At 40.0% G+C, this 15,275-nt stretch overlaps 1 protein-coding gene across 3 annotated transcripts in view; it reads left to right on the top strand.

The window, feature by feature from the left end:
- The first annotated feature begins 499 nt into the window (after positions 1-499).
- The window catches only part of LOC108937774 (zinc finger protein 521-like), a 79,740-nt gene continuing 64,964 nt past the window's right edge, over positions 500-15,275 (top strand). For 2 of the 3 annotated variants that reach the window (XM_029253722.1, XM_029253721.1), the window contains exons 1-2: positions 1,217-1,389; positions 14,809-15,000. In XM_029253722.1, the coding sequence (XP_029109555.1) occupies positions 1,350-1,389; positions 14,809-15,000 (232 nt within the window). In that variant the 5' untranslated portion in view covers positions 1,217-1,349. Of the gene's footprint in view, positions 692-1,216; positions 1,390-14,808; positions 15,001-15,275 lie in introns of those variants that run through there. The other variant, XM_018757922.2, reaches the window with a different exon arrangement.

Here is a 15,275-nt window from a genome sequence, read left to right as displayed (position 1 = left end):
TTTAACACCATCACTGGTTCTGTCTCTCCAGAGCACTGTTATTAACCATGGAGGCATTTTTTCTACGATCGAGTGACTTTTTTTGCCAGCATGCAGCATAGTGATTAGGGCTGTTGCCTTTGAAAATAAGTCCTGGGTTTAAATCTCACTTTTCTAGTGGCCCCGATGAAGGTGCTTATCTTTGATCCAGTGAAAATGCCCAACTATATACATGGGTAAGTCATTGTAAAGTTCATTGCTTTGCACTATAAATCGCCATGGACAATGGTATCAGATTTAAATTAATCATGGTTAAAGTAAATCATATTCATGACTATTTTCCGTCTCGGAAGGACATGCAGCTGTATCCTGGATGCCCCGGTGGAGCCGAACAGCTCCGTTTCTGAAGTTTGCCACCAGAAGGGGGACCACCAGTCTGCTGGACGGTGCTCGTCGGCGCTCCGGATCCGAGCGCAAAGCGGAGTCCGCCTGTCCGGGTCTTGCGGCGCTCCCGCCCGTTTTAATCATGCCTCCCTGTCTGTGTGCGAGCGCAGGCGGCCTGACAATGATTTCCTCAGTGATTACGCACAGAGCGAGTCCCTGCGGGCCGGGGGCCCCCTCCGGAGCCGTCCTCGTGGCTTTGGGGGCCTCGCTTCCATTTCCCATTATTATGTGGAGGACCGGAGCGGCGGCGCAGTGCAGGACCTTGCAGGTTGGTGACGAGCAGGGAGGGCGCGCGCGCGGCTCCTCTTCTCTCCACTCCACGCGCGTCCGGACGGGGAGCAGACCCGCGCGCGGCGACCAACGCGAACGCGTCGCGAGCCTTAATTACTTTACGAGCAAAAAAAAGTGGTGTTTTTTTTTGTTGCTTTTTTTTTTCCCCCCAGTCTCACCGGGCGAGCGCCGATGCCTTCGTCGCGCTCTGCTCGATAGGATCGAACAGCAGAGGAGGAGAGGAGGGAGATTTTGTTTTTCCAAAAACTGTGCGTGCGTGTGTGTGTGCGCGCGCAAGCAGCATGCATGTGCGTGATTATTATTATTACTGTAAAAATGGGACAGTGCGCGGCGGAGCTCCGGCTCTCTGTTCAGGTTTCCAGCGCTAGGGAGTTAAATATGCACCGATACATAGGATAGTTCCGATTTTACACCACGTTCTGTACTTACTGTACAGTGCGCTGCTCTGCTCCGCGTCATATAATTTTAATCTAAAAATTTTTTTGCACGTAAATTTATGCGCTTTCGTGTCTGCAAAAGAGGTCTACTAAGCGGAAGAAAGGTTTTGCACGGTGGTGGCGACGGTGCCCGCTGTGACTGAGTAGTTAAGGAGAAGCGGGGATACGGAGCTCCGCGAGCGCCTGTCTATCTCTAGGATGTCTCGGCGGAAGCAGGCGAAGCCGCGGTCCCTCAGAGGTAAGTGCGACGCGCCGCGCGTGCACTGTGCGGTGTATACAGTAGGTACAATGTGCGCCATGTGCACAGCGCGTGGGGCTCCGGTACAGTGCCGCGGTGCGCGGTTTGCAGACATTTAGAAGCACGAAAGAGAGTGTTCTAAGACTGAGGCTCGTGTCGCGTGTCTGCAGTTGAACTTCTTCGAAACTGTACAATAAATGAAGCTTGTCATCCAGCGATACAGAGATTTTTTTTCTTTTTTTTTTTTTTTTGTAATAATTATAGGCATGATGATAATGATCGGGACTTGGCGTTCGCAGATTTTTAGTGCTGTTCATTTTGTGGGCGGAACTACTGTCAGTGAAATTACAATATCTATTCATTGATTTATTGACTGTTTTAGTGCAGGGCCGTTAATTAGGGGGGCACATCGTGAGCCGGATCCTTCCATTGGACGGCGGACTCCCGGGCAGCGCCGTCACGTGACAGTGCAGGGCGCGTGGAGAGTCCAGCGCGAGGGAAGAGCTGCTGAGAGGGAGAGCGTCGAAGAGCTGCAAAGGCAGAAAGTGGAAAAAGAAAAATACAAAAAAAACAATTTAAAACAAAAAACACTGAACATACTAATATTTAAACGGTTGGTTCCTGTCGGGCTTTCGAGTTACACCGGTCGGTTATTGGGTATTAGTTTGGGTGGAACTTCAACATCAAACCGCCGTCAAACAGCAGCCGTCGCTGAGGTAACGCCTCCAATTCGTTTCGTCAAATAATTTAAAGTACACACTGTTAAGGTGTCATATAATAAAAATATCCATAAAATACTGGTAGAGTTTAGCGGTGTTTAATCTGTGGTCGTGTTTAGTAAATTTTTGCACATTTCCAGGTGGCTAGTAGACGACGTGCTTAATTTTATTTAAGAAAATTCGTTTCTTTACTAGTTATTTACTGTATAAGGATTTATTTTTCTTAAGATTTATTTTTTTTCTTTTCTCCGGCCATTTAGGTCTTTATCCTGCAGAGAAAGTGCGAGCTTTGGAATAACGTTAAAACGATATGTGCAGCAAATTTAACTCTATTTGTTTCTGCCCCATGAGAGAGAGAACTCCATCTTCCCACACATTTTAAAGTAGTTTTATGTCAATAGTCGGTATATTTTAAAAAAAAATTGAATTCCTCCAGGAGAAAAATGCTGGCTGACATTTTCATAGTTTCAGTTTATTTAGAATTTTTGGATCTTTTAGTGTGCAAAAGAAATTGATAAGTAAACAGTGAAGTTCATGTATATATTCTTTTTGGCTGTGGATTTTCCTGTATTTTTTTTCCATTTTTTTATAGTGTAATTTATCTTACACTTTTTTTCTAATGTTATATTATAGATCAGCTCAGGGTAAGTACCTTGATTAGGGGTACTGCAACAGGATCAGGGATTCAAACCTGCATCCTTCAGCTGCAAGGCAAAGACTCTCTAAGCATGCCATCTGTTGTAGAAAAGAGTGCCAGATGGAACATCATGAAGGGTTTTTGGTGAGCTGCTGTCAACCTGATCTCACGTGACGGTGCAGGTCTATGGCGAGCTGTGGTGATGGCAAATCACACCTGGGAGGAGTTCTTTTCTCTAAGGCCCATGGTAACCACTTTGTCAGTGAATAAGATCTGGTGGGAAGAGCTGAACTTTGATCTCCAATGCGAAACACAGCAACCTCCACCACATCAGCAGTGGGCCAAGGCCTTGCACTTAGGTTTCTGGCTTCATCACAGAACGTTACCCCATGAAGTGTTTTGTCCAAAATGAGAGGATCAGGAGGTGATGTTTAATCGCAAAGTGGAATGGTTAAATATCAAAGCCCATTTTCTGACCATAGGTCAGATAGTAGAGGGTGCTGTAAAAGCAAAAAAAATAGGTTTTTGGTGAGTATAAAGACCTTATGGGGCAGCAGTTGGCATAAGAATTAGTCATTCTTTGTCCTTGAATTCGCCAGGGTTCAAACCCTTACTTTTTCTCTAATATCCATTGTCAAGGTTCTTCCTCTGAATTACTCCAGTAAAAATTACTCTGTTGTATAAATAAGTAAATCAGCATAAGTACCTTAGAGTAGAGACCTCAGTTTTATGTTGCCTTGGAGAAAGATATCGGATAAATTTAAAAAAAAAAAAAAAAAAGAAGAAGAAATTAAACTACTCTGGGTACTTCATTTCAGTTGAGAGCATGACCACAGTCAGCTCAGTGTTGTGAATAGATCTGTGCTGCTCTGAGCAAACTATTTCTTTTGGGCATTGCAAAAAGTTGCTGTATTAATTTTTTAGGGACATGATATAGCACTTCACACTCTGTAACTGGTTTAATTTTTGTTAGCAAATAGAACCAAAGGTGTGTCACACTAGGTTTCTAAGTACTGTTGCTGTGCTTTTTGTTCTTCCTTTGTATTATGAGTAAATTAAATCATCAGAAAGATGATAGTCAAGTAACTCAGTCTTATATTTTTTTTTAAATTTTGTGTCTTTGTGGCAAAGGGGATTCTAGATCAGTATACAGAGATGCAAAGCGTTTCTGGCTTCTGTGCTAGGATACAGTATTGATCATTTGAAAGATTAATAAGTGATAAATGACATCTATAAATGATAAATGACAGCTTGAATATGTACTCACAATGAAATGCACAATTCTGGTACATGTCTTTGAGTGTTCTTCGCATCAATTAATTAGTTTTTTTTTAATCAATATTGGCAGTATTTTCAGAAAGAGCACTGCAAACATCAATAGTAGTCTTCCATCACAATGCAAGGTATTTGTTATATAGTATTGACTCTTTCACGCCTGTGATTTCAGCTCCATCTCGGAGTGATGGGTTATAATTCTTTTGGTCGTTAAAATGAACTCCATCATTTGGCAATTTAAACAGATCCTGTTCTTGTGAATGCTAATATCACATATAGGGAGAGTGCCTTGTTCTTTAGGCTTTTAGTCCGATATAAGCTTACAGGTCAGATGTCTCTCATTTGACTATTAAAACACATTTTTGGATTCTCAGCAGTAGGAGACTTGATTATGGCAGGTAGTGGGAAAGCCTAAAAGGCATTCAGATGTGAGTAAGAGCTGCATGTCAGTAACTTTTTTTCATTAAAAATATTACAATTCATTGTTACTTTGTTTCTCACTGTTTTCTTATTAATAATGCCCATTTTAGTGTTAATATTATTAGTTAAATCCAAGATCAGTCAAAAAGATTGTACTATTGTAATGACCTGCTTACGGTATTTGAACATAAATTACTAAATTTTAATAAAGATGCTTTAGTACAAAATATACTGAATTAGAAAAACAAAACCTCAATGTTTCTAATCGTGATGTTCAAGTTCAGTCACTGAAATAAGTAATTCAAAGCTACACATGTTCATGGCAGGATCAGAAGGATCCTGTAACTTTGTAGGATCTTGTAGCTTTTTTTTTCTTTTTTTTTTTTGGTTGAGGTGGCAATAATGTTTAATAATTACTTCATAGTAAATCTGAAAAACAGGCTATAGGAAAGAATAAATAAGATGGCATACTCTAATGATTAGTCATAATCAAAAAAACAAAAATGATATTAAGGCAAAACTAAGCAAAGCAATGAGTCATTTGTAGATTACCTGAATATGTAGAAACATTTACAGTGATGTTTGTTGTGTTAAGTGGTCTATAAAACAATGTGTTAAGTCATCCACAGTGAACATCTCATGCACTTTGCGGTTTTTTGTAAACAAAGATGTAGTGGAGGAACCAATTTAGAAGTTTTATGGGTGTGATAAAACTGGAAAGAAGTTTTAGCGCTGAGACAAAACAGCGAAGGAACGGCTAACTTTTAAATGAGCACTTTGCCGGTGACAAATTAGCACTTGCTCTTGCAGTGTTAAGAGTGGCGGCCTCTTGTCATTATCAATTGGCTATGCGAATTTCATGCCTCGCCTGCCTTATTTCACCAACAGGGACAATAATCAAAACAAAAACTCAAACTCCCCATGCCAATTTATGGTGAAGCACGGGGGGATTCATTAAATCCCTTTCTCTAAATGATGCTACATGCAAACCCTCTATAGCAAAGGAGAAACTCATTAAGATGTTGTTTTAAAGTCAGAGGTCTTCCTTTACCTGGGGTTTTTAATAAGGGTTCTGTCCTTGTGTAGTTGAAGGCTCAAGACGCAGTCCTCACAGTAAGACCGCACTCACAAAGGTGAAAGCTCCTGACAAAGGTATGCTTGAACAGAAATAATTAACATACCATTATGTAGCTGTATGCAGTGTTAGTGTTTAAACCACCTCACAATCTCTGATAGTGTGTTTCTGACATAAGTACATCTAACAGTTGTCTGGGAAGTTATAGACAGCTCTGATATTTGTTTTTAACAGTACAATGTCACAGTATTTATGGTGATGGTCAGGTAATATAATTGGCAACAGCATTTACATTATAATTGCAGGATATGGGTCTCTGCTCCTTTGATGAAGGTACTTAGCCTAAACTGATACAGTAAAAATCAACTTACTCTATAAATGGGTAAATAACTGTAAATGTCATAGTGTACAAACCTAACATAGTAAATTACCTTGGAGAAAGGAGGCAGGTAATGTAAATTGGTGGTATTGGTTACTTTGCTTTTCTTTCTTTTTCATCCATAAAATTTATCAGTGTTTCTTTAAGAAAAGTTGGAATCAACACATGCAGACACTTGTGCATTATAAAATATCGCTGTTAGTGAGGCAAAAGTTAGTGTGAATTCTTCACACAGCGTGTGAGATGTGGTTAAAAAATGCTTAAACAAATGTTAACAACAGAATGTAAAAGCTTCTTTTGATTACTTTTTTTAACCTTTGAGTATGAAGCCCAAGGCTCCCACTGAGAATTGCATTCCATTTGCAATGTCTGCATGCCGTTTTAAATGTTTCAACTACAGATAATTTGCTATTTTCGCCCCCCCCCCTTTTTTTTTTTTTTTTTTTTTTTTTTTTTTTATAAATGTGCTGAATTGCATTTGAAAGCTCTGCTCTGCTTTCCTGTTGCTAGGATGGTTTCTCTAGTTTGGAAAGTCACAGGGTGGATATGGTGCCCATGACTGAGAGCGCATTTCTATGGTGAGGATGTGATTTTACATGAACCAGGTGGGAAGGGGTCTCTGCTGCATTCCTACTGTTAAAATGTGTTTAGCTTCATAAACATAACAGGGTGCAGAACTTTCTGGTAGAAGTAATACTGTGTTAAGTAGATTCTCTTGATAAAAGCAAAGTTGTGAGTATGTGTTGGAACATAGTCATTTCAATGTAAGAATGCACGTGGCCTGCACTCAACATTTTTTTTTAAATTTACATTTTGTTGAATAATTGAAAATGTTTAAAATGATTAAATATGCAGTAGTGGAGTAAAAAAATAAGATTGTGAATAAGACTTCACTAGTGATTGTAGATGAGACATTCTGCTTGTTACTGAATAGTTGAATATGCTTTGTCTATGCTTATTTGGCTGTCATGTTGGAATAACTACTTTGCCTTTTGTTTTGTCTTTCTAAAAAGACTCTCTGCAATATGCTTAAGAATGATTGTGGAGATAGAATTTTTGATGCTTTGAAAATGACCCACTTTATAAATCGTAAAAGTTCAACAATGGGCTGGAACCATGGTCGTAAACGGCAGGTACTGTACTTGTCAGGGCCATCTCCTAGCAATATAAAGACCCAGATCCAAATATTCTTCTGTAGTACCCTTGATCGTGGTACTTATAATGAACTGATACAGCAAAAATTACCCAGCTGTACAACTGGGTAAATTATTAAGTAGCTTAGTGTACAAACCTTGTATGTTGCTTTCAGAGAAAAGTATCATAAGATCTATCGTGTACGACACAATGGCTACAATCTCTTTACCTTAAGATTTAAATGAATGTTATGAAAGCAGCATGATTAGGAAATTGTCCAGATGGATGAAAACATTTATCCTGTAATTCGGAATGTGCTGCCTGCAGTGGCATGACTCCCAGGTCATGTGACTAGTGCCTGTGATGACTTTGTGGCATGGGTAGGCCCTGCCCCAGTCTGTGATTGGCACCCTGCGATCCCTAAGCCTGGCACGGCTCTGTGCCTGTCGCTCACCTTGTGTTTCCCAGGCAGTGTTCTCATTAGTGAGGCACCATCTATTGAGCGGGTCTGAGTGTCACAGCACATTACAGGCTGTCACCATGCCGAAGCGCTAGCTGAAGAAACTGCCACCTTGATTCATTAGAATGCACCCACATGCCTGAGAGCTAATGGGGCCTTGAAATGCTTGGGGGAAAAAATACTATTCATGTTTCCTTTTAGAGGTGTGACTCGGTCTTGGAAGTGCACATTTAAAATTTCACTCTGTAACAGCTCAATGTAGAAATGCAGACTGGAGCAATGGCTTACTATTTTTAGTGACTTTTGTTTTAAAACAATGCAATAAAGAGTTTTATTTTATGATTGAATCAAAAACTCCACTATACACAGCATAATTAAATACATAATCCATTCTGTGTTGCTAACTCCTTGTCTGTGCTGGAATGCCGCGGTCAGAACCTAACCAGTAAGAATGTGGTGTGAGACAGTGTGCACCCCGGACAGGATGCCAGTGAATCACAACACACAAATAAATAAATCTAATTGTTTAATACCTTTAACTACCTATGTAGATATCAGCGTCTTCCAGAGTTTTTTTTTTTTTTTTATATATTGTGGCTGAATAATTATCCGTGTCTAAGGGGTAATTGTATCCTAATCATTTAGCAGTGACTTGCCTGTGTTCAGAGTGGAAATTCTGTTGTATCTCTGCAAACGCTGATGCAGAGATACTTGAGGAAAGACGTGGCTTCAAAATCCCACAGCATCAGCCAGTTCCATCGTCGTCTTCATGCCAAATTCCATATTTAAAACATTTTTTTAGGACTTTTGATATCCTCCTCTGTGCCCTGTAATTGCAGCAGATTCTACAGCTGATTGATGTGTTGGGTCTAAGTTTGAAAAAGAAATGATACGATGGGTGCTGGAATTTGTAACAGTACACGTACACGTACTGTATGTGCTTTTGTTAGTAGGTGCTTTGTTATAATTAGATGTCCTGGTTACCTCAACTCCATGACAAAGAAAGCAGGCTTAATAATGCTAAATAAATGAAAAGAAAAAAATTGGCCCAGTGTGAATATGTCAGTATTAGATTGACTGCTTGCTCCACTGCTGATGCAGCATTTCTCCTTTTCTTTTTCCATTAAAGCTTTTCTCACAGCAGTGTCAGAAAATGAAACTAATCACAGTGAAAACTGGCGGCTTGCCCGGTCGGGCAGTGACATCCTGCTCTTTGATTAGTGGTTGACAAGTAAATTGCCTGTCGTGAGATGGTGCGCATTTCTTCATCCACAGAACAGAATGCTGATCCTTTCCTGCTTTCATACTAAGTTAGCTTCAGCTTTTGCAAATTACTCTGTTAAATACACTTTTTGAATTTTCCAAGCCTTAGGAAAGAGTAGACGAAGGGGGGGGACAAAAGGTTTTTAACTATACTTCCATCAACTTGGAACTGCACTTAAGTATCACACGTCTGCATCTAAGTTTCTCTTCCTTCTAATGTAATGCACACATTGTATTTTCTGTGAGATGTACATCGCTTTGGAGAAAAGCATTTGCTAAATGAGTAAATGTAAACTTGCGCTGGTGGATATTCTTCGGAATAAAAGAAGTACAATAAAGTTGTTTATTCATTTAGAAGATGCTTTTCTCCAAAGCGACTTCAGTGAACACTATGTAGTGTTATTAGCCCACCTTATTCACCCTACACTATTTACAATGAGTCACTCATCCATACACCAGTGAAACACACTTTTTCCCTGTCACTAACACATACTCTAGGTGACTTTTTTCAGAGTCACCATTTCACCTGAACAGCATGTCTTTCAACAGTGGAAGTAAACCCATACGAGCACGGGGAGAACATGCAAACTTTGCAGACCGTGTGGGGATCGACCCCACATCCTCTCACTGCACCCAGGCACTATGAGACAGCAGCGCTACTCACTGTGCCACAGTGGTTCCTTAAAAAGATGACTAGCTCTTGTACCATATGACACATCTGAAATACTGGTGCTGCAGTGTTTAGGATGTTTCTTTGCAATCTAGAGGACTGGGTTTGATTTCCATTTCTTTAATACCCTTTATCAAGGCACTTACCCTGAGTTGCTCCAGTAAGAATACCCTGTAGTATACATGAAGAAATCACTGTTTCTTGATAAGTGTCAGCTACATAATAGTTAAAAGTTTTGGCACAGCACATGTTGTTGTGAATTAGAGCCCACGGTTTTCAATAGGTCTGGTGTTTGAAGCCCTCTCCTGCTGTAGTGCCCTTGATCAATGAGCTTACCCTAAAATGATACAGGAAAAATTACCCTCCTGTATAAATGGGTAAGTTACTAGATAGCTTAGTGTACAACCCTGACACTAAGTCAGATGTATAGCTATAATAAACATCACAGGCATCTACCCTCAGGGCCTGGTTTGAGCTCAGTGAAGGTGCTCATATTTGTTTCTTTGTGCTGCTGATTGCGCTATTATCCCTGGGAACAGGTCGCTGACCAGACGGTTCTCCCTTCACTCCTGTGGAGGGTTCCCCCTGTCTACATGCCTGTCGGTGGTTTCTCCAGGAGCAGGGAAGAAATCCAGGTCATAATTCTGAACAGCCAGTATCAATGAGGTCTTTTCTCTCTTGTTTCCCCCATCATCACGACTGAAGGTTACATTTTGTTTTGGTTGTTTTAAACCCGGTATGGCTGGCTCCATCAAGCAATCTGGCTGGAGGGTGTAGTACTGCCAGGATACATAGCAACGATAAGCTGGAGATGGTAGCTTGACCATCATGGGTGTTGTGTATGTTTCTGTGGGTCTTCCTTGAGTGGGAGATTAGCTGTTTACCAGTGACCTCAGTGATCATCTCTTATGTCACAAGCAAGTCATACTGGGAGGGGCTGACTTTCTGGGAAGAAACAATTCTGTCATCAACATGGACCCCCACCTTCATCTTGGGAAGGATTCTGGGTTCAGTGATAGTTCAAAGGCTTGTCTTTTGGATGCTCATAGATTTCCTTCTGAATCAGTCAGATATGGTATTCATACTTCCATCATTTTCATCCAGAGGGCAGCAAGGGGCATAGTGGTTAGAACCGTCTACTCCAAAGATCCAGGTTTTCAGTCCTTCCACTGTTGTGCCCTTTAACAGTGTACTTGCCCTGAGTTAATCAAGTAAAGATTACCCAGCTGTATAAATGGGTAAATCACTGAAAGTTGCTTAATATTATAAGTTGCCCTGGAGAAAATGGTCAGCTAAATAAACAATTGTATTGGCTAAAAATAAGTTGAGCCTTACTGGTATGATGTAGAGTTTCTTCAGCATATAAGTGTTTCATGTTTATGGATGTGGCCACATTATATCCATTAGATCCTCTTTTAATTTAATACACATCCGTAACGTAAGCTTAATGTTTCCTGAAAACATCCTATGATTCTATACCAGCATGTACATACATTATGTAACAATGGCCTTTAAATGTAGCATATGTAACAAATGTAGCGTTTGTCTTCTCATTGAAACCCTTTGTAAACGGTTTTTGTGAACTTGCAGAATAAATATTTTTCAGTCTATTAATTTTTTTAAAAAAATCTTCTGTTATTTCTTAAATCTCTGGCCTATTTCCGGGTTACTTTTTCTGCCAAAAATGGTTTTATTTTTAGCTGAAAAATTGAAGATTATTTCTTAGGTCACTAGGTATGAGCATTCATTACAATCTGTTCAGCTCAGCATTGTGGACCGCAGGGTGTCCTGGACTGCTTTGAGTGTCTCACGGCTGCATGAATTGCAAAATACGTCTGAAATTGAGTTGGTTGTGAGCCAGATCTCAATCAGAAACAGTTCTTATGAAATTGTGATTTAGGAAAAGGTATAAGAATGTGTACAGCTTAACTGTACTAAATGTAATTTGTTTTTTATGTGAAAATTTGTTGGAAGATATATGTACTCTTTGTGTGCTGAGACTTGGAAGCAACTAACAGATATTTTGATATTTATAAGTACCAGTGATCTACAGGCATCAGTCCGTCACTAAACACAGAACCTTATAAAATATTCAATTCTTTACCTTACTGCTAATCTAGCACCCAAACTATCATCTCTTTAAATTCTCCTCATCCTTACGTAGTAGCTCAGTGTAATTATTTGTTATGCTTTCAATATTAGGTTCTTATGAACAGTATCTTGGGCAAGCTCTTGTATTTGACCACCGTTACACACTAATATTGAAATTGCACAGGACTAAAGTCTGAGAGCAGAACTAGCAGGCACCATAGTGGCTAGAACTTTCTGTTTCCACTTAAAAGACCTGGGTTTGGATCCCACCTGCTGCTGTAGATCTCTTCAAAGCTACTTACCCTGAATTGACATTGTAAAATTACCTAGCTGTATAAATGGGTAAATCAGTGTAAGCAGTGTACAAACTTCAAAGCGTAAGTCACTTTGGAGAAAATCATCCTAAAAAGAATAGCAAATTAATAGACTAAATGTTGTCGTGAGTGACATTAAATGAAGCACGAATGCATCTCAAAATACCTAAGACTGTGTTGATCTCTAGGTAATCACAGTCTTGGATATCTAGCATTGTCTGTGCAAAATATTTTGAATGTACTTAAAGTACGCTAAAGAAAGTATCCCTGTGAGCTGCAAGATACTGGCATTGAAGGAGATGTAATGAGACAGTGTTTTTTGGAAATCACTGTACAGATCTCAAGTCTGCAGCTTTACTTTACCACAGACCTAGTCTGTATGCAATTATAACCGCATGATTCCCTCTCTCTTCCCCCCCCCCCCCCCCCCCCCCTTTTTCTTTTTCCTCTGTGTTCTGGTTGTGTCGGGTTTCGGCTATTTGCAGGAAAAGGATGTCGGATCCATTAAACGAAGTGGACAGAGTTCTCATGTAGAATGATCCGGAAGCACTCACAGTTTAGTCATAATGTGATTATTGCCATTAAGAGGTCAGGCAATGTAGTAGTCTCCCATCATCATGTTATGAGTTGTTACTTGCTTAAATACTGTATGCTTGCTTTTTTGATAGTTACGAACTTTGCCTCTTGTGTCCCTTCTGTGAAATTCTGTACATTCTCTGGGCAGGTGTGCCTTCCATGTTGTATTAGCGTGCCTTACAGTATTACTGTGTTTGCAGTTAAGAAAATTATTTGTTTTTGTTTTTCAATGACAGTTGCCTGGCTAAGCAACTTCTGGACAGCTGTCATGAACATTATTCATATTTATTATATAAATTATTTTTGAAATACCTGAGAATGTAGTTGTTAATATGCCCCAAAAGTGTGGTATATAGCATCACTACTGTCCTCTCCGACAGAAATTGTATTTAAACAGTATTAAGCGTATCAATTATTTAACATGTCAACTGGACTTTAAACTTCTTCATTTGCTGTTTTCTTTTTTATGGAAAACCTTCGAACTTTTTATCAAATGGATGCGATGTAGTGGTCATAAGCCATCTGTAGCTAATTTGCAGAAATATTGTGACGATTCGTAGGTCCAGTGTTAGTTGTCATTCCTGCTTACATTAAACTACGTTTATATTCATTAATCCTCTGGATGCTGTTCTTGTGGACAGAAAGTTCTGGTGCGGTCTGTGATGCTGCAATGGTGGCCGAGTCTATGACTTCATATGCATCGATCCACAGCCTGCTTGTGAGGCAGCTAGAAAGGTTATGGACCTTTCAGGGAAGGATAACAGCTCTCTATTTCATACAAATTTGAAAATTATGTTGTATGTACTTTACTGCTCATCAGACAAGCCTCATTACTATGGTGTTCTTTAATTTCAAATAGGGGATTGGACTCACTGTTACAGAGACCGCAATAGAGACAGCAGTAGAATTTAATGTTACCGCTACATCCTGGTGCCATATAGTGCTATCCCATTTAGTGCACATATACTATATGTGTTAACCATGGAACTCTGCACATTAAGCAACAATGGTCTTGGTCTTTGGCTTTGCAGAGTATGATATGGAAAGATCCTAATGGTAAACTTACATTCCTATAAAATGACAAATAATGCAACAGTGATAATATATCTAGCAATAACACTGTATATCAATTGTATCTAGCAGTGTAAGTCACCTTGGTGAATAAGATGTGTGGGCTGATAACACTGCATAGAGTTCATTGGAAATCGCTTTGAAGAAAAGCGTCCGCTAAATAAATAAATGTAAATGATAATGATTAGGAAAGATCTAGAGCTAAACCGGAGGCCTTTTGTTTACTCAGCACGTCTTCACCTTATTGACACGATCTATTAACACCACATGTTCATTATATCTGTGGATCAACCATGCACAAGAATTTGTAGAACTTTCTGCAAGGACGGTGGTGGGTGTGTGCACACTATTACATCAGTATTTTGCACGAGTCTTGGGTGGCTCTCGTGAGTTAATGGAAAAGTACTCCTCTCTCATACATGGAACAACTGATGCTTAACATGATGCAGAGAGTTTTTGAGTCTGGATGTGATGGAGCTGATAAAAATCCGCATCCGTCAAATGCGGATTTAAACTTATAAATCCATATGAATGCGAATGCAGTTTTTAATGAAAATTAAAATGGAAGTATCATTTTTACCAATGCACATAATTAAAAGATGAAAAATAAATATTTTTTTTCATCTTTACATCTGGGAGTAATTTTCATTTTCTGCAATTGAAGAAACATTGGTTCATGCTCAAATATTACTAAGAATATCCGCATTTACTTATACCAGTACGAATATTTCTTAACTCAAAACAAGCTGCATACTGTATATGTGAACTTGCATAAATCTATGTGAAATACCACAATGACATATGTGGTATGCAAACTTTTACAAAGCAGACCTAATACATTTCACTGTGTAATCAATGTGACTATACACACAAATCACCAAGTAGTGATTTGCATAAAAAGGTGTGTACAGGTGTGCACGTAGTACTGAACAATCATTATCACAGTCTCTCTCAAGTTTGCCTAGACTTGTGGACAGCAACGTATATACATATAAAATAAAGTTCAAGTTTCGTTGCTTTGACTACTTTTTCCCCACATCAAATTCTTATCTGCCGAAAAAGCGTTGATAAAATTCTATGCGTTTCGGATATCATATGTGCTTGTTTAAGTCTGAGACAGTATTATTTCTCAGTGACCTGTCCTGGATTTCATGCACTTTTACAGTGAGGTGTGGAGATGGGTTCATGATCTGCCTTAAGTGGTGGCTTTGTGTTGGCTAGCCGTAGTGACCACGGCTTGGAGTTGGAACACCGATTTAGGTTTACTGGATTATTGGTAGGAGCTGTGGGCTGACCTGGTGTTTGTCCCCTCCCCCAATGTTCTTCCTCTTGCAGACCCAGAGAGCAAGCTAGGACGGCGTGTCGAGGGTGTCCCTGAGGCGGACCTGAGGAGAGGACAACTCCCTGTGGAGGACGAGGAAGACGGCGAGGAGGAGGAGGCATCGCATAGCTGCCCAGGCTGCCAGCAGGTGTTTGAGTCGCCAAGCGACCTCGCCGAGCACAGGACCGGCCAGTGCCAGCAGACAGGTAAACTGAGCCCGGTGTGCTGCTTGGACATACTCCCTAGAGGACCTCCCAGAGAGGAGAGGCTGGCAGGAAGCTGTTCATTTCCTGGAGGTGTGCAGCTAAAAATACCAGGATGGCTATTGCGTGAATTAGAACTCCAGCAGACAGTTTTCAAACTTAATCTGAGAGATTGTATAAGGCATGGCTAGAACCTCAATCTAGGGATCCTACTTTCAGTAAAAATAACATATTTCTAAAAAAAAAAATCCACACACTGTCGTCTTACAAAATCCTCT

This window comes from Scleropages formosus, chromosome 7 (genome assembly GCF_900964775.1).
Source record: "Scleropages formosus chromosome 7, fSclFor1.1, whole genome shotgun sequence".
Classification (NCBI taxonomy): Eukaryota; Metazoa; Chordata; class Actinopteri; order Osteoglossiformes; family Osteoglossidae; genus Scleropages; species Scleropages formosus.
Note: the sequence above shows the minus strand (reverse complement) of the source record. Positions and strands in the feature narration are given on the sequence as shown.